Below are 22,766 nucleotides of genomic sequence, written 5' to 3'. Positions count from 1 at the left end.
AGACAGATACCGCCAAGCATTGTCAATCGGAATGGAAGCTAAGCGCTTCCACGTGTCAAAACATCGACCCAGTATTCTGGTTACGGAAACTCGTCTGCATGTCAAACCCAAGGAGAGAGGAAGGATATTTCGGAATTATTTATATCTTCAAGAGAACCACCAAAACTAGCCACCAGGACAGTTATAGGGAATTGGATAAGGTCAGTACTGTTGGAAGCAGGTGTACAAGAACCACCAGGCAGTGTCCGCTCAGTGGTGGCTTCCTTAAACAGTAAATATACCCAATAGATGATATCTTAAAGAGAGGTAACTGGCGTAGTGTCGACATTTCACGACAACTACCAGAGAACGATGGACACACCACTATCAGAAGGGGAAAAGAACCCATTAACTCCTCTATTCAACTATATACATTGAAAGTCACGATGGTCTATACCTCGTCAATGAATCATTGTCACATACAGGAATTTGGCATACCCAACACCAGGTGATAACAAACAGATATCTCAAGGACTTCAAAGTCAAATTCGAATAATGAAAGGAGTTTTACCTACCAATAAAACTCTTATTATTCATGTTGACTTTGAAGTCCAGGTAACTTCTACCTGGTTCCTTGAGCCATATCATAATGAAAACAAAGGAATGCCAAACTCCCTACATAAAAAAGGCGAGCGGGTATGACCAGTAAATAAAAAGGGGAGAATGACCATCGAAAAGAAAAAGGAAAATAAATTAGTAGAATATAACCTCACGCGAAGAAGAAAGAGCAAACCCTATCTCAAGGACTTCAAAGTCAACATGAATAATAAGAGTTTTATTGGTAGGTAAAACTCCTTTCATTTACTCATTTATAACATTTAAATACATACTAAAAGTGTTTTTCAAATTTCCTAAACCAGTCCGTTTTATTTTAAAACAGTTTTTTCTTCCTTCTGTGAAGTTGGTCAATACGATGTTCCGCGCTCTCTCCGCGCTTCTTTTGAAGAAAACATCGTTGCATAAAAATACATTGCATTTTTAAAAAATATGCATACCAACCTAATTATTGTATTATAACTTATTTATTTTTTATTCCGGATCATAAGTTAAAAACAGTAGGTAAGTATAATTATTATTTACTGCGTTTTTGCTTATGAAATTAAAATTGATCCATTCAAAATCATAAATAAAAAGACAAATTTTAAGTTTAATAATGATTTTTTTTTAATTTTGACACTTTTGAGTATACAAAATATTAATTTTAAGAAATCTATTATAAACCGAAATATTTAGAGAGCATACACCGTTTTGGCTTTTATGCGAGACTCTGTTGACTGGATCTTCCAAACGGATGCGGTTGTTTTTGTTCGGGATATTTTGACAGGGTACTTAGTGAAAATGGAAAAATAGGAATTTTTCGCGTAATTTACATGGAAAAACAATACAAAATACATGAAAAATCATGTAATTAAATTACTCAAAGCTGTGCATTTAAAAAATGTGGAAAAAAAATGTTTGATGTTAAAACTTGACGGCAATTCAAAATCAAATTTATAGCTTAATGTAAGAGATAAAAAATTGAAAAATCATGTTAAATTTTTTAAAAAATATATGTAATTGTATGCACCTAAAAAAACAATTTTAAGCTGAATTTAATAGTTCAAGTATCAAGTCACTAAATTTAAAAAAATAATATCTCTCAAGATATAATCTCGAAATCAAAAAAAGCACGTGCACAAACGTAAGCCAATAATAGACAAATTGATGATCTAATAAAAAGTTTAAAAAGTGTGTTGGGTGGTTCGACTTAACGTTCATCAAATATTTCATATCAAATATCTCACGCACTATATGAGAAAAAAATAAAAAAAGTATGCAGAATTGCGCATTACCTATGCGACAAGAGATTTCACTAAAAAAAATATTTTTAAACCCACGCAGTCAGGTTTTGCATACAAACTTAAAAATTAAATAGCGCGCTGAATACAGATTAAAAGGCAAAAAAAAATCGTGCACTAACGTTTACTACCAACGCACTAGTGTTTACAATTTAAATTTTGAAAAAAATCTAAGTTTAGTGACACAAGTATCCAGCATTTAGCTGGGTCACCCAAATTGAAATGCGAATAACCCCCTTAGCGCTTGGCCGTAGTCATGGGGCGTGTAATACGCGGAATAGGCGCGAGGACGGGCACGGGTAGAGTGTCCGTAGTAGCCCGCGCGCGTCCGGTCGTTTTCAGCGTCAAATCAGGGATAGGAAACCATAAACACAGAAAAGTTTTTGCTGGAAAACTACAATTTGAAATGGCAAAACTTTGCAGCAAAATATGGGGACAATGAAATCAATATGGAAAGCACTTTAACAGAAGAATTTTATAACTTATACAAGAAACTGCGGGAACAACCAGACAAATTTTTCTAATAAGAGTAACATGAGCAAATATTTGATTAAGTATATTCTAATTGACTGAAGGTTTTTACTATTCTTTTTGAGCCATTTTTTGCGATCCGAATATCGCCTTTCGGCATCTTCAAACACTACCAATGGTGAATACACACTGTCATCTAATACAGTTAATTCCTGTTTATTTGTTAAATTTATATTTTTATTAATTTAAATTTAAATTCCATCAAGTACCCTTGGTTGATATTATATTTTGATAATATATTGGATAATATAATTATAAGGAAACTTAGTTTAAAAATGACTTTTGGGTTCTTAAGGTGTGAATGAATGTAGGTGTAGAGTATACGCTTCATAACTTTGCACCCCGGCTCTAGGATGGAAATGACGTACCTACTTAATATATTTAATTTTTATTGTGTTTATATTTTTTTAATTAAGGAAAACAAACATTTACATAGATTACAAATATGTATAAAATAGACTAGAAAAAAGATATTGCAACCAGCAAAGTTTCCATATAAATTATAATATAGTTAAGCCTAACAATATATAAAGCAAGAAGAACATAAAATACAGAGAAATTAGATAAAGAGATAAATGAGAAAGAATATTGAATAATTATATACAAAAAAAAACATTTTTTAAGTACCTTTATAAATATAAGTAAGATAAGTATACAATATTATAAGTATGTGTGTTAAGAATTATTGAAATTTAAACATATTATTTTTACATATACTTAATATTATTTATAGGGGCAAGTTGTGTTCCTCTGGACAATCTCCAGTTTTAAGCTTTCCTGATTTTTTTTCTCAAAAACTATACAAAAATTAGAAAAAAAGATTAAATTATTTTGAGCTCAGATAAATGATGCATCACTTTTTTTTTTTTTTCAGTGAATGTTTTTCAATAAGCGAGATATAGACACTTTTATAAAAACCTCTAAATTGTCCAGAGGAACATACCCATGTATGTTCCTCTGGACATAGGGTCATGTTCTTCTGGACAGTGTTGTTCCTCTGGACAACACAAAATCAATCATTTTTAACCTTGGAATAAAACGATATTTAGGTATTACTCAAAATATTTTTATTTAAATTGACAATAAAAATGATACATTTTTGTTATACATAAGTAGGTACTATTTAATGAGACAAACATAGTCAAATTTGATGTCTTTGTAAGTACATCTGCAATTATTGACACTCACTACTAAAAGATTTGTCCGATTCATTATTTCAAATATTACACTTTTCACACACAATAAAACCTTCACGTCACTCCCTGGTATATTTTCTCTGTGATTCTTAGCAATACATGACCTATGAACGTATTACTGGCATGTATCAATCACATTTTACTAGGTACGATAGGTTCAGTACACAACCTTTTACAAATGCTACAAGTAACCATTAACTCATTACTTAAGATCTCTCGATGCATGTTTTGTGGCATTTGGCTGATACCGAGATCGAAAGAATCAATAATTGTATTCCTTTTTCAGATTAAGTTTTAGCTTAATATATCCCGTATAATTTTGTTTTTAGATTCCTTTTTTATGCTTCTTTTCAATGTCACTGATATTAATGCATTTTTCTCTGGTGTGTTAGTATTGACTAACACACCGATATTGATCCGGGATTTTCCTGGTTTACTTCCACTTACGATTTTCTTTGGGGGTGCTTTTAGGTAAGGACTAACTATTTCAGGTAATTTGCTTGTATGCAACATTTTCCTGCAACTCGAGGTAAGAATAAAATGTCTCGTGCACCTGCTCAGTTGGCATCTGAGCAACTTTGATTGACTCAGAATTCTTTGTTTCTATGACTGAAATCAAGCCATCCTCCTGTTGGTTTATTATAATTGGTTTAAGATTTTGCGGAGGATCTTTAACGTAATGCTGATAAAAAATCATCTTCTTTAAAAATAGCATCGTTGAGAGGAGCGTTACCTGTTACTTAAAATTGCTTACGACATATTGTCAGTAAGTTATGATCCACGAGGTGATCCCGTGTCTTTCCAAGTTTGCTGCGTGACACTTTAATATGAACTGGGTAGAGATTAAGTTACTTTGTTCATAAAAATATGATGCATTGTTCCTCTGGACACGACCAGAGGAACAATCAAATATTTGTCCAGAGGAACATGACATGGCTATTTTTAACGGTTTTTAATGTTATACTTTTTGGAGTTAAGTTATCAAAGAGGTAATGAGCTCTAAAGCATTCTAAAACAATACACTATTGTGTGACATTAAATAGTGCCATACACAAGGCTTCTTTACAATAAAAAAGTCACTTGATAATAAACAAAAATACTTACTTTTTCATTGAAAAAAAGACAAACACTATGATTGTCTTTCACTTTGAGACATGAGACTAAACGTCAGGACAGTTTTGCCTGGTGTAAAAATGTGCATTCGAATGTGTTGAAAGAAGAAAAATATGATTACCCGTTTACGAGAAAACACCACTGTCCAGAGGAACAATCGTCCAGAGGAACACAACTTGCCCCTATAGTAAAAAGTGCAAAATTATAATATACCTATTTTACATCACTTCGCACTATCTATGCTTTGCGAAGATAATACCACAAATGCACCTGACGCGCGCGGTAAGCTCATGATGGTTTGAGACACCCGCTGCTCGCTCGTTTCCCGCGTTGGAGCCCGTCCATTCAGTGCGGACATCTCTATGCGCGCAGTATGGGAAGAGCCCGCCGCATGTACGATCTTGTCTGCGCCAAGCTACACGCGCCAAAACAACACGCGCGAACACCCGTCCCCGCGCACTGTCTACGGACACGTCGAGACGTGTACATACGTTTGAGTTGCCCGCACCGCCGCCGCCCCGTGCCCGCCAATCCACCACGTCCGAGCACTTAATGTGCGTGCACAAACGAAAGAAACGCGTGCACAAACGTGCACTAACGATGCACAAACGAATGCACACAAAAAAAGTTGAAATTTCAACATTGGGTGACCCAACGTTTAGCTGGAACACCCAATTTTAAATTGGAATTTTTCGGTTATTGTGCACAAACGAAAAAAAATCGTGCACAAACGTGCACTAACGATGCACAAACAAATGCACCCAAAAAAAGTTGGAGTTTTAACATTGGGTGATCCAGGTAAATGGACCTCATCTCAAGGGACTTCAGAGTCAACAAGAATAATGAAAGTAGTTTTACCTACCAATAAAACTCTTATTATTCATGTTGACTTTGAAGTCCTTGAGATAGGGTTTGCTCTTTCTTCTTCGCGTGAGGATATATTCTACTAATTTATTTTTCTTTTTCTTGTCGTTGGTCATTTCTCCGTTTTCATTTACTGGTCATACCCGCGCGTCTGTTTTTTATGTATAAAGTTTGGCATCACTTTGTTCATTATGATATGACTCAAGGAACCAGGTAGAAGTTACCTGGACTTCAAAGTCAACATGAATAATAAGAGTTTTATTGGTAGGTAAAACTCCTTTCATTATTCGAATTTGACTTTGAAGTCCTTGAGATATCTGTTTGTTATCACCTGGTGTTGGGTATGCCAAATTCCTGTATGTGACAATGATTCATTGACGAGGTATAGACCATCGTGACTTTCCATGTATATGTTGAATAGAGAAGTTAATGGGTTCTTTTCCCCTTCTGATGGTGGTGTATCCATCGTTCTCTGGTAGTTGTCGTGAAATGTCGACTCACTACGCCAGTTACCTCTCTTTAAAATATCATCTATTGGGTATATTTACTGTTTAAGGAAGCCACCACTGAGCGGACACTGCCTGGTGGTTCTTGTACCCCTGCTTCCAACAGTACTGACCATATCCAATTCCCTATAACTGTCCTGGTGGTTGGTTTTGGTGATCCTCTTGAAGATATAAATAATTCCAAAATATACCGACCTTCCCCTCTCTTTGGGTTTGACCAGCGCTCGAAATGGAAAAGATTACAAACCGGAGCGCTCGAAAATTAACATGGTTATCAAATTTTATGTGTATTTTATAAACATAAGTGTGCTAGATTTTTTTTTTTTTTTTTTTTTTTTATTATATGGCATATCTAGCTCGGACGGTCAAATTATTTTGTCCACGAGACGGGGCGATAACTTTACAGATTTCACGAACCGGAACGGCGCTCCGGTGCGTTCCGGTCCATTTCGACCCCTGGGTTTGACATGCAGACGAGTTTCCGTAACCAGAATACTGGGTCGATGTTTTGACACGTGGAAGCGCTTAGCTTCCATTCCGATTGACGATGCTTGGCGGTATCTGTATTTGAGCCAAACATTGGCCATACAATTTGTGGCCACTTTTTTCCACTAATCCATTGTCTACTATTACTGAGTAGTGTGAGGTCATGAACCCTTCGTCCCGATGCGAGAAGCAGCCGAGTAGGTGGCTGTCCTGCGAGAGGTTTCGAATAAGTTGTACTCCACCGGTGTTGTTTTCCTAAGATGATCTACCACTCGTCCTGGATCCCAAACCGGTGGTTTGATGGGTTTCATATTTTCAGTTATCATAACCGAAATTTCCTGTAACATATTGTGTTGTACTACCACGTTGATGCTGATATCTACAATGATAATCGGTTTGCAAAATGTGGCTATGGCTGACTTATGCACCAGGATGGTTATGTACGACAAACCCTCCATGTTGTGCATGTAGCCTAGGTATCTGGCCAATTCCATTGGTTGAGGGCTATTATGATCCATTAGGTTCATGTTACCCATGTCATTGTCTTCCATTTGTTCCAAGCTGGTTTATTTTTAGAGTCGAAGGCCGCCATCTGGAAGTAAGAAGTGCCCTTTCTTCCACCATTCAATTTGATGTTATTTCCACCCCACCCGAAATTATCCATAGTTAAAGGGACAGGTCCCGGGTCCTTGGAGGTGGACCGTTGGTCTCCATACCAACTAGTGTCGTATGTAGGTGAGGCATTGTATAAGCATTGTTTCCAGCTTGGTGCCACTAGTGAGTACTTCCCTCTTGCTGAGTTCAGGTGCGCTAGGACTCGTGAAAGGATGTTTGGTGGGGGAAATATCCACGCCAATCTAAAGTCTTACACTCGGCTGAAGGCGTCGTGAAACAGCGCGCCACTGTCTGTACCGTCTCGTGACACATACGTTGCAATGACATGTGCTGTTTCGCTTGCGAAAAAATCCACCTCGGGAACACCCCATCTTTGAAACAGGGGGGTGGTTGCGGTGTTGATGAGGTGCCATTCGGGAATGATTTGTCTGCGGGAGAGATGATCTGCCACGCAGTTGTAATTTCTGCGGAAGTATTGTGCAGTAAACGTGATGTTGGTTCGACTGGTAAATACTAGTATCTGTCGGCATAGGTTTGGGAGGGTGACAGATTTTGTGCCGCCCTCGTTGTTGATGTATGCCACCACTGTTTTGTTGTCTGTCTGCAGAAGCAGATCTGATCCTATGATTGATTGTATCTGAGATTGAATTGCAAACATCTCCTTCCTGTTGGAATGCCATGCCATGCTAACTGGTCTTGTTTCCACGTACCTGATAGGTGTGTTCATTCAGTTGGGCTACCTAGCCTGTGTCAGACGCATCTGTCGTCAGGAGGTGATTGATGTGTGTCAACTCTGAGGAGCCTATCACCTGGAGCCACCACATGATGTCCTGTTAGGCCTGTGGTGGGATTGTCGTCTATTGGCGAGAATGGGACCTCGACAATTTTGATGACTGGAGCTTTGTAGCCGTCGGCAATGCAATCTTCCTCGTGGAGGTAGGATGCGAAGTTAAGTCGCCCCAGAAGGGATTGAACATGTGCCTACCTGAGGGACCAACTGCCTTTTTGTAACTGCGTTGTGTCAAATCTGAGGATCCTATCGCCTAGGGCCACCACAAGATGTCCCGTTGGGCCTGTGGTGGGATTGTCATCAATTAGCGAGGATGGGACCTCGGCCATATTGATGACTGGAGCTTTGTAGCCGTCGGCAATACAACCTTCCTCGTGGAGGTAGGATGTAAAGTTGAGTCGCCCCAGAAGGGATTGGATATGTGCCTGTCTGAGGGACCAACTGCCTTTTCCTGCGTTATGTCAACTCTGAGGATCCTATCGCCTACAGCCACCACATGATGTCCCGTTGGGCCTGTGGTGGGATCGTCATCAATTGGCGAGGATGGGACCTCGACCATATTGATGACTGGAGCGTTGTAGCCGTCGGCAATGCAACCTTCCTCATGGAGGTAGGATGTGAGGTTGAGTCGCCCCAGAAGGGATTGGATATGTGCCTGTCTGGGGGACCAACTGCCTTTTTGTACCTGCATTAGCAGCTGATGGTGACGGAGTGCTACACACTTCTCCGGCGACAGAAACCCCCGCTTGTTGTGTGTGTCCTACGTGATGTCCAGGGACCCTCATTGTTGGCTTGGGTTCAGACAGGATCTTTTAATATTTATAAACCATCCTAAAGACTGTAGGAAGGTTATCCTGTATTCCACCTGAATCGAGACTGTTTCTCGGATTGGATGGGTTTGTAAGACGGCTGGAACCTCGTAATGGTGAATTAGTTTGAATGGCCTTGGCTGTAGGAACGCATTCAAACGCTTTCGGTTGAAAACAGGGCATAGGGCCCCGTCTTCTTTCTTGATCAGAAACAGGGTAAAGAGAAAAACCAGGGGTTTGACCCGCTTCTTCTAGAACCCCTGAGTTCTTTAAGTCCTCGATCTGGAGAGTGACCGCTGCTGATTGTTGCGTTTGAAAATCTTTCCGTAAAAGTAAAGAAGGACTTACCAATGGTGGTATCCGCACAAAAGGTATGCGGGCTACGGCTATTATTTTTACCAATTGTTTTGAGGATTAGTTGCCCAATCCACTAACCCTTGCATACCCTTTCAGAAGCTGTCCCGTTGGGAAAAAATCGCATTCTGGAGGGCCGCGATGGTCCTTTTCGTCAGATGGTTAGCTGATCACGAGTGGTCGCACCGACGCAACTTGTCATTTAGACCTAACTCTACGACCGTAGGGGCCGCCAAGAATTGTTTTTTGGGCGTTGTGCCACTCCTTGCCGGTCCCCCTGCTGAAATAAGGTACGTAACGAGGATACCTCAAACATCAGCATCTTAATCGACGCTGGTACGTTGAACTTTTCCTCCTGTAGCAGTTCTGCTGCGCCGTCTGGTGTCCATTGCTTTTAGAATATCCTCCTCACGGTCATTCAGATGTTGCGCCATAATCACTGATCACTTAACGTTCACTTAACGTTCGTCCAAGATAATTATTTTGATAGTTAGAATGAACTGTCAGAAGCAACACGTAAACAAAGTAAGTGTCAAATCCATAATGAACAAAGTGATGCCAAACTTTATACATAAAAAACAGACGCGCGGGTATGACCAGTAAATGAAAACGGAGAAATGACCAACGACAAGAAAAAGAAAAATAAATTAGTAGAATATATCCTCACGCGAAGAAGAAAGAGCAAACCCTATCTCAAGGACTTCAAAGTCAAATTCGAATAATAAGAGTTTTAATGGTAGGTAAAACTCCTTTCATTATTGTCAAAACGGCGTCGGCGTCCGTCAATATCACGGAGCGTGGTATAATTCACTTGAATAAAGGAAGAAAACGGACATCTAATGTTTTAAACTGGAAAAATATCAAAGCTAAGAAGCTGAAAGATGTAGGAAAAGAGTATTTATCCAGAAAAATTATTATTAAGCCTGCAATTGACCCGTCGAAACAGTTTTGTAGAATAATGTTGTATAGGTACCATTTGACAGTTCTGTTGATCTCATGAATAAAATTATTACGTTCGACATATTATTAATATGTCGAATGTTAATCGATTGTATTCAATTGATTTATTTATATTGTTATGTATTGGAAATGTTGTTTGATAATTATTCTGGCATTATAGTGCTCTATATATTGTAACTTAATCTAATACCGTTTCAATTTTTTTTAATCGTTCCTAGTTCTATTTTGCAAGGTTGCGTATGTGCCAAAAAAAATTGAATCCGGGATGTGTTCTCGATTTTAATATCAAGACAAATATTCAATTAGAATTCAGGTTACTGAATCACAATGGAGAAAGTCATCATCTCGTCTCATGTATTGAGATTCGAATGTCGGACGCTATGTTCAGAAAGCAGACGAAGATAATTCTAAGCTCAAAGACCTCAATGACATGTGTGAATTCATGTTAGATGAGCATTCTGTCTTTTTAAGGTAGTATTGAGTGAAGCAGAATAAATAAAATACATTTTGCGGAATAATTTTGTATGTGAAATCTTCATATACAACATTTTCCCACTAATTTACTATATTTTTTGTAGTACATTCAAATTAAATTGCCTTTATTCACCACTTTACATTTAAAACTCTTAATAATTGTATGTTTATTGTATTTAAAATATAAAATGTAACAAAACATAACTGGTTTAATTTTTTCCATTTTTCTCAAAACAAGAATATTGTTGGATACAACGTTATTCCGGGCAAGGGCTCAAATAACACTGATAGTTAATATATTTAAATTGAGAATTTTTTTAATTCAATTTGAAACGAGAAAGGGCGAATCAATATGTCAAGCAATCCAAACAGTGGACCACTCGTTACTTGTGCAAAAAGATAAATGTTCAGGCTTCATTAATCTAAAGATGGCGCTGGTCTGTTCACTATAATTTCCATTCTTATCGACAATGCGAAACAAATTCTACGCTTAATAAGAATTCGAATCTTTTATTGAAGAATTTACGCCGTAAAAAATATTTGTTGTTACATACCTACAAGATTAATAATAAACAAATGGTGATTGTTCTGTGTACACTCATTAGCCATAAAAAAATAAATTGTTTTGGTAAGTTCGCGCCAAAAATCAACACCGTCAAACAACGCGTAGTTTTTCGACTGTCAACACGTATAGTTTGTGCACGTTTTCTTAATAAATATTTAACAATAGTACGACTAATGGTGGTAAAACACTGACAAAATGCACGTGAGGGTAAGATTCTGTGAAAAACCGGCGGCGATAGTGGTTGTCCCTTCAAGATTGACTACAATCGACACCTTTCGAAAGTTGCTCGAGGATAAGTTCGACGTTGAACCTTCTCTCCAGAGACTCTTCTACGGCGGAAAACTGGTAATGCAATGTTAAATTAGAATTCTTTCATTCAACGAATCAATTGGTATTTCCTAAGGCTTCGGCCACATAGGCAGGTGCTTCACTAGTGCTGAGCTAGGTGCTATGCTTGTCTACGCTACTGCCATATTGCACACTACATGCTTAGGTACAAATTCATTTGACATTTGGGAGCGCTCAGGGGCCCTATGTTAGAACTTGCGAGTGCCAGCTGCCCGGTCGACATGACGTCATATGACATCATTATGACGTACTACCGAAGTGATAATAGCACTCGAGAATATAACGCTACTCATACAGCGGCGCTATTCATTGTCACCATACACATATAGGTGTTTCATCATAATATTTTCCTAGCCTAAGCGAAATGTATGAATTTTCATATCAATTTCTTTAATAAAAACTTAATTTCATTAGTTTTTTGCTTAGGAAATTATACGTTTTCACTATACTTTACCTACTTCATGACGTTTAGTATTTAAAGTCTTGATTATGCTTATTCTAGCTTGAAGATGGATATTCTTTTTATGACTACAACATAAAACTGAATGATGTGATCCAACTCATGCAGAAAGTTACACCGCTTGTCCTTGAAAACGATAAGCAAACTGTGGAAATAGTAGGCGAGAAGAAGATTGAATATGATGGTAAGCTAATATTTATGTAATGTATGATAACTGCTGTTTCATTGTATACAGCGAGATACAGAAGCTACCGTTAGTACTTACTGGGAAATTAAGAAACAACTGATTTATGTAATTTCTTTACACCCCTGTTTTATAGTGCCTGTACACGTGACACATGAAATTACTGTCGGCAATAGTGCTTATTTTAAACTATCGTGACAATAACTAACTGTTTACACGTAAAAGAGCTGACTGTCTCTGGAGTAAGCAAGGCGCGATGTCATTTTATAGTACTATTTGACAGGACGTATTGAAAATCGGTTAACCTCAAAATGAATAGTTTGGTTTTTTTACTGGCAGGTTCGCCATTATCGTTCTACTGCGCAGGCGCAGATCTTACTTGCGCGTAAAAAATCTTCCAAGCTCGTTTGATTAATACATGCAATCTTGCCGACTGCATGATAATACATGTTTCCCCATACATTTTCTTGTTGTGCACAGTAAATCTATGCACGTGTAAACAGGGTATGAGTTTTGTACTGTTCCATCTAAGTCATTTTGTACGACAGAGCATTCAGTTAAGTCGTTCAATGCGTAAACCGCACCTGGCGCGTAGCAATTAACATTATAATTATGTGGTCATCAGTTAACGAGTTAATCGATTATGAATTACTTATACCTTAATATTGTTTATTTGTTTTTTTATTTAGTATATTTAGGGACATTTCTCATTAGATACCTAATTTTATTATCCAGGCTTTATGGGTACTATCTGTGGCTTTATACAGTTTCATAAATCCTCCAGTGTTCAAATTTAGAACTAAGCCCATCACGGTATAAAGAGTTGAATGATGTCAAATATTAGCATGAGGCGCCCAGACAACTTATACTGATGAACCTTTCTTCTTCTTCTTTCACCCTGTCACATCCCAACATTGGGGCATAGGGCAAGCACAAGTTGGCGCCACTTCCCTCGGTCCATCGCCAACTCCTGTGCCTCCCGCCATGTCAGACCTGCAGCACGTAGGTCGCTTTTGTAGCATCGCTGCAGGGTGAGGGAGGGCCGGCCACGGCGACGGAACCCTTGAGGCTGTGCCACAAGGGTACGAAGTGCCGCACTCTTTGGCGGCATCCGGAATACATGTCCCAGCCACGTGAATCGTCTCTTCGTGATAACTTCAATCACCGAAGGCTGTTGTGTCTGCTCACGAACTCGGATATTTGTAACGCGGTCGTACCAATGTACCCCTAAGATTCTGCGGAGACATCGATTCTCAAAGCTCAAAAGCCGTGACTCTTGAAGCTTCGTAAGATGCCATGTCTCACAGCCATACAGGAGCACAGGTAGCACGCACGCGTTAAACAAACGACATTTGGTCCTCACAGAATACAGCCTTGACCTCCATGCGACTCCAAGTTGGTTGAACGCAGAGCCCGCCACACCCATGCGGATTCCAAGCTCACTAGAAATACCACCATCATCGGCAACCGTGGCACCCAAGTACTTGAATCTGGACACCAGCTCGACGGGCAGACCAGAAACCCGCAGAGGAGTGTCGGCGTCGATGCAAGCAGCACTGCACATGGATTTGGTCTTAGCGGCATTCAGATGAAGACCCACACGCATCGAGTTCGCGGCTAGCCTGTTCACGGTCACCTCCAACCTCTCGATCGTCGAGTCAAACACGACTGCGTCGTCTGCATACTCCACAGTCTTTCTTCGCATAGATCGCTTGTGTCATCATGATGTAGGCGTATCCCACTGTCGGGGCAAACCGTCTTACGCATTATGAAATCCATCATGATGATAAAAAGAAAGGGCGCAAGTACACATCCTTGCTTGACTCCTGACGTGATTTCAAAGAGGTCAGAGGATGTTCCGGCTGCTCTCACGCGACACTCTGTATTGGTGTAGAGAGCACTTATCACGGCGACCAGTTTCCGTGGGACACCATATCCTAGCAGAATTTGCCACAGAGATTCACGATGAGGACTGTCAAATGCCTTTTCATAGTCCACGAAGCAGCAGGCGACAGGTATATTCATCTCTTGGTACTGTTGCAGAAGGCTTCGGAGAGTTGAAATATGCTCTGAGCAGGACTTCCCCGGGACAAATCCACTCTGCTGCGCACGCAAAACGTCCAGCATGGGACTTCTAATCCTGTACAGGAGAATCTGCGCCAACACCTTCCCGGGAACGCTGAGGAGAGTGATTCCTCTGTAATTATTACAGTCTTGTGGGTTACCCTTTTTGTGCAGAGTAACAACGGTACCATCCCTCCAGGCTTTGGGGCACTGCTCCCTTTCCCACACCTCGTGCAGAAGGTCACACAAGGACGGCAATACAGCGCTCAGTCCGCAGAGCAGAAATTCTGCATGGATGCCATCATCTCCAGGAGCTTTCCTGCGCTTCAGTCTTTTGACAGCCTCTTTAACTTCAGCAGTTGTCGGAGGATCTTCGCAGAATCCCGATGCAGTAGTGATTCCGAGGGCGGTGATCTCCGACGGAATATCGAAGGGATGCAATGGAGGTGGGCGATTCAGGACATCACTGAAATGTTGGCGCCATAGCTCCTGGACCTTTGCAGGTTCGGTGACTGTCACTCCGTCAGAGTTGCGTAATGCAGTGACCACTGGACGTTTCTTACCGCAAATTGCTCTGGTGATGCGGAAGAGAGCACTTGGATTATTCTTGCAGGCAGCAGATTCCGCATCCCGAATGAGGTCATCCAGGCGTCGGCGCTTATCGCGGCGGGCAGAACGCTTTACCACGCGGTCCATTGTCTGGTATTCCGCGCTGCGCTGTGGGTCGTATGTACCATTGTCTCGCAATTCTTTCAGGAGCTTCCTCTTCTCAATCATCTCCCATGTATGAGGTGACATCCAGTCCGGTCTGTGCGTATGCCGCTCTCCTAATGCAGTAGTTGCGGAGCTCATTATAGCATCCCGGAATAATATCCATTTTCCTTCCAAGGGATCCGAGTCGATGGAAGACGTGAGAGTTCTAGCATCATATAAGCGCTTCTGCAGCTCCAGCTCATAGGTTGCACGCACACGGGTACTTTTCAGTTTTTCCACATCGAGTCTGACCGTCCTTTTGGGTTTTGGGACTCGTTTGAGGTCTATACGGGATTTCCCGACCAAGAGTTCGTGGTCACTGTGGATGTCTGCACCTCTATATGTCCGCACGTCTAGCAGTTCATGCCGGTATTTCGCTTTGACCAAAATGTGGTCGATCTGGTTTCTTGTATTACCGTCTGGCGATGTCCATGTATATTTGTGGATGGTCTTATGAGGGAAAAGACTACCACCAATCACAAGACCATTCATTGAGGCAAAATCTACCAGACGGGAACCATTATCGTTCATTTGGCCAAGGCCATGTTTTCCCAGCACAAAGGGTCCACGCGAGGGGTCAGATCCTACTTTGGCATTAAGATCACCAAGGATAACTGCATGATCACAGCTGGGGATATTTCCAGCGGCTTCCGCCAAACTTTCGTAGAATGTATCCTTATCTGCATCGCTAGCAGCCTCTGTGGGAGCATAGCACTGCAGAAAAGTGATGGAGCCCGACTTGGTCTTGAAAGTAGCGCGGAGTAGACGTTCGGAGATAGGTTCCCAGCTGGTGAGGCACTTGCAAGCTTCCTTGGACATCAGCAATCCGACTCCACTACGTCGCAATGTGGCGTGTCCGGAGTACAATAGACGAAACCCACGAATAAACTTCTCGCCAATGCCAGTGAGTCGACCCTCACTGATCCCGAGAACATCTAACTTGTATTGAGAAAGTATTTCTGTTAGATGCTCGGCCTTTCCAGGGACATTTAGAGTACGGATATTGTAGGTTCCAAAACAAAATCGTTTACCGAATTCAGGCGAGGTCGTCAAGATGGAAACGGGGGTCCGAGGCTTCCCTGTGCTTGGATTAATCTGTTGTTTTAGGGTGTGCAGGTGATCATCCCACAGCACCCGAGTTCACTGGTGGGGCTGCCACCTTAGGGCCCGTGAACATGCCCTGGTTTTCTGTAGGGGTTTTCCTTCCCGTAGCCAGAATGTACCAGTTTTTAGGCGCTGGTGATTCGCCTTGCACCCTCCTCTATCTGCTACAGCATGCTGCATTGCCTAGGGACCCCCACGGAGAGGTTAGAGGTAGGATTTGTTGGCAGAGCTATCATGGATAGTCGACATACTCAGCATTTCAAATGGAAGCACACCTGATCTGGCATCAAGGCATACCCCACTGAAGTCATACCAACCTTTAGTATGCTTACATATTTCTTTTGCCCATGTCCGATCCTAATAAGATCATATGTGGCTCCACAGAGTGGAGGTTTGTATTCAGTTTTTGTTTTTACGAGGAATGGACGTTAGCCAATTGTTCAATCTATTAGGTCCATACTTTGACTCCATCCACAAATTGAAAAACAATATATGTATTTGTCAGAACCAGGATTCGAACCTGGGACTTATGACATTACAAGCCGCTTGGTATTGCAGCATTGTAGTAGATACACATTTCAGTTCTCAGTTTTTTTCTCAAGCTTGAACTAACAATCACAAAACTTGGAGAGAAAGTGCCGGAGAAAAATAAACATCCGGTCACTGAGACGGTGCACTCCACCACCACTACACCATTGTTAATAATGCACCAGTTTACATGTCTCACTGATGCATTATTATAATGGTGACAATACCTATTTGGTCTTTAAAGAAATCGAAAAGGTATGGTACCTATTCATGTTTCGCTCTTGTCTACCAAAAATTCTTCTATAAATGTCGTATTCCGTTCCACAGTACAAGATGTCTATGGACGTCCTGTCATATCACATCTCACAGAATACGACGTCTACAGACGTTGAGTCCGTGGATGTGTTAATAAATTTGAGGTTCTACTGTGCGTAATACGCAAGAAACACGGCTTCATTTTGCTGAACAATAGCCACTCTCTTTATATTATTACTCTGAAGTCTTATGTTCCCGTTTTTCATGAATTTTGTTTTTTTTTTATTATTACTTTTGGTTATGTCATCTGTTACCTTGACCTGAGGCTGATTTCAGATGAAGCTTTTCCTGTCATTTTTGTTTAGTCCATACAAAATAAAAATTAATTAACGTCATTATTTACTCTTTTTATAGATGCTGTCAGTAAATTTTATCGTGTCGGCGACCTTGTTGATATCTACGATAAATTTCTCAGCGGCTGGTTCGAAGGAAAGGTTTCACAAATAGTGAAAGATCCAGAATACGTATCTCCGTATGATTGTACGAATGGAACCCACTCAAATTCAAATGAAGTAGATGAACCTAGTACTAGTAGATCGCCATCCAAAAAAACCAGTCAGGGAAGTCTGGAAAAAACACCACAAAAAAATAATAAGGAAGATAAATTTACAACTCCAAACAGTAATAGAAAGTCTCTGCGGAAAGATGCTGATGATAAACATAGCAGTAGTAAATGCGATACAAGTCCTGAACAACCGAAATCGCCCCAATCTGCCAACACGACTCCTAAACGTGCTGTCAAAGACTATTTCTCTGCCAAAAAGAAATTGGTTTCACCGGAAGTAATAGAGGAAGAGGAAGTATCAGAAGTCAAAGATGAATTAATTAAGAAAAACGACACGAAAATTACTAATGGAAATGAAAGTTTCACCGATGAAGAAGGGTTATTGTACAAAGTTATTAAGTAAGTTAATTTAATTTTACACTTCATTTACGATCATTTAATTGTGTTAATTCATTCATTCACTTATATGGTGGCAGTTTTTCAAAAATAAGACAAATTAAAACACCGAAATTTTTTTCGGATTGCTACTTTGTTCTGGTATAACAGCAATGAAAACCAGTAGCATGACATGCTAGTATATTGGGGTATAAGTAGTTTTTTATACCTAATATAATTTAACCTATTAAGTATGTCTCAAGGTCCCAATTTCAAGGTTTCAGTTTGTCATTTTTGACATTGTGTCCCCCCACTATTATATTTCATCATAAATTCTTTTACACCTAGTTTACATTATATCACTTTTCAAATCCCTTCATTCGCTAAAAAAATTGTTCATTAAAAGTTGTCACTTTCAGAATTTTATTCTATTCATTTATTTATTATTTTATTCATAAAAAAAATAGTTAGTTTGGTTGGTTTTGTGACATCACATTTACTACACCCCCCATATCGCCTTCGTCACAAATCACAACCTTACGTCAGACCCCTTCCCCCACGACAAACCCTTATGCGATATGTGGATATGTAGCGAGCTTCAAAGAAAAAGATTTGATTTGTGCTGTCCCGTGGTGTCACAGTAAGCTGCCGCTACAGGAAAAAAGTGTGTAATGGTCGTTTTTCTTGGTTTTTAAAATGTTATCAGACTGATGCTCCCATCCCATTTTGAACCTTCAAATGAACATTGCAGTTAGCAAATCTGCCGAAATCGCCAGAACAACAATGAGGTCACCTCACGCGTACCGCGCTACATCGGCAACCGCATGACTCAATGAACGTTTTTTATTATGTTCTGCATGCTTACACATTTTGACTCACATCAAAACGCGCGCTCTCTGTTTTTATTTTTATTTTCTATGGATTTTCTATTAAATTATTATCTATGTCTGGTGTTTACATCTATTATCTATGGTCTGCTGGTTGGGTTCTGTTCAAAATATTATCTCTGGATAGAATATCGCAAGTAATTTTAACGTACGCTCACATAGAAACTGTTAAAATTAATTGAAATTAGCATGAATAATGAATAATAATTCAAAATACTAATACATCAGAGTTGGCACTTTCCATAATTAAATTTATAGAGATAGTGATCATTCAAAATATTCTGTGGACTGATGAAACCATAGACTAAATTTGTTGCCGTACCAGCATGTGACGTGATCATAATGTAATCGCAGCATTAATGTGCACACAATAGAATAAGTTATTTACTTGAAAAATTGGTATTTTCATGTTTACATATTTTATATTAGTAATGATTGTCTATGAAACATACACAATTAATATTGGTTGTTGGACTTATTTAAAGTGAGTTTAATGTCATATTTGGTAATTAAGAGAAAAATAGCCATACCTAAGTGGCACAATTTTCATAAAAGGTAGACGACTGTTAAACTGTTTATTCGACAGTAATTATTAATGCCTGTGATATCTATTGTATTTAGTTTGTGTTTATCAAGGTCTTTATTTTATAGCAAATGTGAATGTTCATGGCGGTACTGCAAGTTGTCTGAAATAAGACCACGGTCGAGAACTGAAATAAAAATTGAAGACCTCAAAGTTGAACAAATGGTTTTCTTAAATTATAATCCGGTGGAACCTGATGAAAAAGGATTTTGGTAAGTCTTGCATTGGTGATAAGTGATAACAAACATTTGAATCCATGAAGAAATATTTTTCTCTCCTCTCTTGAGATTAAATTATAGGAGTCAATATTGAAACTTCTTCTTAATGTGCCATCCCCTAGCGGAGTTCGGTCACCATCAAGGCGATCTTAAATTTGTCGTCTGCTACCCAGACCAGTTCAGTGGAGCTGCACTCGTACCAATCACGGAGGTTCTTAAGCCACGAAATGCGGCGCCGTCTGCTACACGTAACATTGATCTTTCGGCTCTATATTACGACAGCTTACCCAGGATAAACGTCTGATTTCTTTATTCAATACTTGAAAGCATCTAAACAACACTTTTTGAACATAGACAATCATGGCAAAACCGCTATTATAAGCGTAGACAATAAGTACAAATATAAAAATCATTTACAATGAATAAAATTCAAACATTATTAATGAAATCGCCGTTTTCAAAAATCATTTTAGCATAATGGAGTTTGCCAATGCATTTCATAAAATTAAAATAAATATAATGTAACCTTTGACACGAAGGCACTCGTGCTTAATCCTTTGTATAAAAACACTCTAAACATGCGAAAATAAAGAAATATTATTCCGTTTATTTTGTAGTCGGTAACAAGGATGATAATATTACCTATGTCATCAAATACGTTGAAACATAGCAATATTTATACATCATCCTTGTGGTCATAAATATAATTACCTATAAATTATATTAATTTATTGAATACGTAGACGGTCATAAGAAGAACGGAGCATAAAGTACCTAGGTATATATTTTTATTATTAGATAGGTTAGGCGGGTAGGTGCCTATTTTTAAAAATTTACGAAACCACATAAATATAACGAGTATTCTATGCAATATAGTATTCATCGATAGGAATTGGGGCATTAATTATTATCGACGATTCGATTAGGTACGTCACCGCTGTGCTGTTATTGTCTCATGACAAATGATATTTTTTGAAGTTATAGTTTGATCCGACAGATGGCAGTGGCCTCGCGTCGCGCGAACGGTGTCCTTTTTTAAATTTCCGTCACTGATGTTCACTAAAATGCCAAGAATATTGACTTTTCCGACTTGATATTGACGTTATGGCGTAAGTATATTCATTTGGCGTGTCACCCATCATTTAAATGCGCCCGAATCACCTCAATCCAAAGTTGATTTCATTTCTTGCAATCTCCCGTTTGAGATCGCTATGGGTTGATAAAGCGCGAGGGCACGCCGGAACGAGATAAATTTACAATCTAATTTAACTATCTTATCACTCGATGGAGAACGATTAAACTTTGGAATATGTAAATGAGTATCGTCTGAAACATATCTACAACGCGGCTGCACGCACCCTCAGCTGCCGTCGATGACAGTTAATATAAGTTTCTAATTAAGCGACTTATGTTTTAGTAAATGGACTTTTAAAAATCGGGAATCACAGTTACGGTTCCGTATAAATAACCCGTTAAGTTATCAAAATATATGAGCTACGTTTCATATTAATCGTCTCAAAACCATCTGTCTATTTAAAGAGAGCGGTCACTGAAGACCTAGCCGGGTTTATATTTAAATTAATGTTTTTTTTTTAAATCGGGAGATTTAATACTTAATTATGAATGAATAATTATCACGAACCTAAATATATATTTATAACATCAGCTTCATTATAGGAATAATCGATCAATTAAATAGGTAGGTAGGTAATTTAAAACAAGGGATACATGTTCATTCTTCTTTTTTGAATTGCAAATTTCACCTGACAAATGGCGGCACGCAGCGGTGCGGTGACGTGATGTATCGCGCGAATCGTGAAGCGATTTGAATTTAAGGTGGCTGATTATCGAGATAATATCAAATATGTTGATTTATTCCACTTAACACTCTACGGTCCGGCAACGCCACATTGGCGTCCTTTGCGAGCCGAACGTTACTATATCTACTATATCTTTACTGTGAAAAATAAATATGAAATTCAATATTTGGTTGCAAGATCTATCGACAGATGGTTGAATGACATGTGCAAGAAGTAAAAGCACGATGGAAAAAAAATATTTCGGGGTTTTTACAGAGATGGCGGACGTAATACCATTCAGTATTTTTTTGTACCCAAGACATGAACAAAAAAGGTAATAAACACTCAATGTTATATTCCAGTGTCGTCACTTCAACTTCGAAATTTAATTGTCGACCCTTTTCAGTGGTAGTCAACCATTTATGAACCTGCATTCTTTTTTTTTAAATGAACGCAATTTTTAGCTATGAAATTGCGTGCTATTTGATATGTTGTCTTTAATGGTTTACTACCCATGAAACGTTCACCATGCTTCATCATCCATGATAGAAATTTTATCTTGAAAATGAGAACAGTTATAAATGTGAACTTGTATTGCGTTGTCATTTTCGTTCGCTTTTTTCGGGAGATTATTGCTTGTGTAACTGCACAAATAATAGCTATTATTATTTATATTTGTAGCACTAATTTCTATATTATAAGTATATTTTATATATTATAATTATATAATAAGTATATTTTAGCTAGGATATATATTTTTTATTAGTTTTATCTCCAAAAACACTTTTTAAAATGGAGGATCAATCGTTTTTAGAGGAAAACTATGCGGATTGTATGTCAGATATTCCCAGTGACTGTGAAGATATCGGAGATTTTAGTGATATTGAAACAGACTCATTTGCTCCTTTGAGAACACGCGCACGTACAACATATTGCGTGAGTGATTCTGAGGATCTCCGCCGAGAGAGAACAAGCTATTTGAAGGATTATCAGGAGTAACATTTGACACTGATAATTTAAGTCCTGAAGCTAAATCTAAAAAATGAGTGAACATAACCATGTCGGAGTTAAAAAAGTGGTTCGGGTTGGTGATAATAATGGGAATTGTCAGAAAAGCGACTCAGTCTTTTTGGTCGACAAATCCACTTATAGAGACTCCCATATTTTCGAAAACTATGCCACGTAAGCGGTTTTTCAAATATTGCGATATTTACATTTCACTAATAATGAAAAATGAAATTTCACGATTTTTTGTTGAACATAAAGTTTGGATCGAGGATATACAGACATCTGAATCAATTGATGTTACGGAAACGCATGCACCTTCTATATCTTCTGATACAGATTCAACCCATAAAACCAGTTCACCTACTTCATTACAAAGACTCTCTGGCAGTATAAAACTACATCAAATATCTCCGCAATTTTCAGTCACAATCTAATATTTCCGGGGATTTCCGCAACTAATAAACGTTTAAGAAGAAAGTGTGAAGTGTGTTCCTC

At 38.9% G+C, this 22,766-nt stretch overlaps 2 protein-coding genes across 7 annotated transcripts in view; one reads left to right on the top strand and one right to left on the bottom strand.

The window, feature by feature from the left end:
• Positions 1 to 9,714, bottom strand: part of LOC147079363 (RNA polymerase-associated protein CTR9 homolog) — a 28,316-nt gene extending 18,602 nt beyond the window's left edge. For 2 of the 5 annotated variants that reach the window (XM_085940530.1, XM_085940518.1), the window contains exon 1: positions 9,449 to 9,699. The gene's annotated coding sequence lies outside the window, so the exon portion shown is untranslated. Of the gene's footprint in view, positions 1 to 4,930 lie in introns of all 5 variants that reach the window. The other 3 variants (XM_085940489.1, XM_085940464.1, XM_085940539.1) reach the window with 3 other exon arrangements.
• A 1,483-nt stretch (positions 9,715 to 11,197) lies between these two features.
• LOC147079362 (E3 ubiquitin-protein ligase UHRF1-like) overlaps positions 11,198 to 22,766 on the top strand; it is a 40,252-nt gene continuing 28,683 nt past the window's right edge. The window contains exons 1-4 of one of the 2 annotated variants that reach the window (XM_085940137.1): positions 11,198 to 11,485; positions 11,991 to 12,132; positions 17,251 to 17,800; positions 19,315 to 19,458. In XM_085940137.1, coding sequence (XP_085796263.1) covers positions 11,336 to 11,485; positions 11,991 to 12,132; positions 17,251 to 17,800; positions 19,315 to 19,458 — 986 coding nt within the window. In that variant the 5' untranslated portion in view covers positions 11,198 to 11,335. The remainder of the gene's footprint in view (positions 11,486 to 11,990; positions 12,133 to 17,250; positions 17,801 to 19,314; positions 19,459 to 22,766) is intronic. The other variant, XM_085940131.1, reaches the window with a different exon arrangement.

The sequence above is a fragment of the Rhyacophila brunnea genome, unplaced genomic scaffold (genome assembly GCF_057557595.1).
Source record: "Rhyacophila brunnea isolate RB1 unplaced genomic scaffold, BYU_Rbru_1.0 scaffold_1, whole genome shotgun sequence".
NCBI lineage: Eukaryota > Metazoa > Arthropoda > Insecta > Trichoptera > Rhyacophilidae > Rhyacophila > Rhyacophila brunnea.
This window is presented reverse-complemented; position numbering and strand designations above follow the sequence as displayed.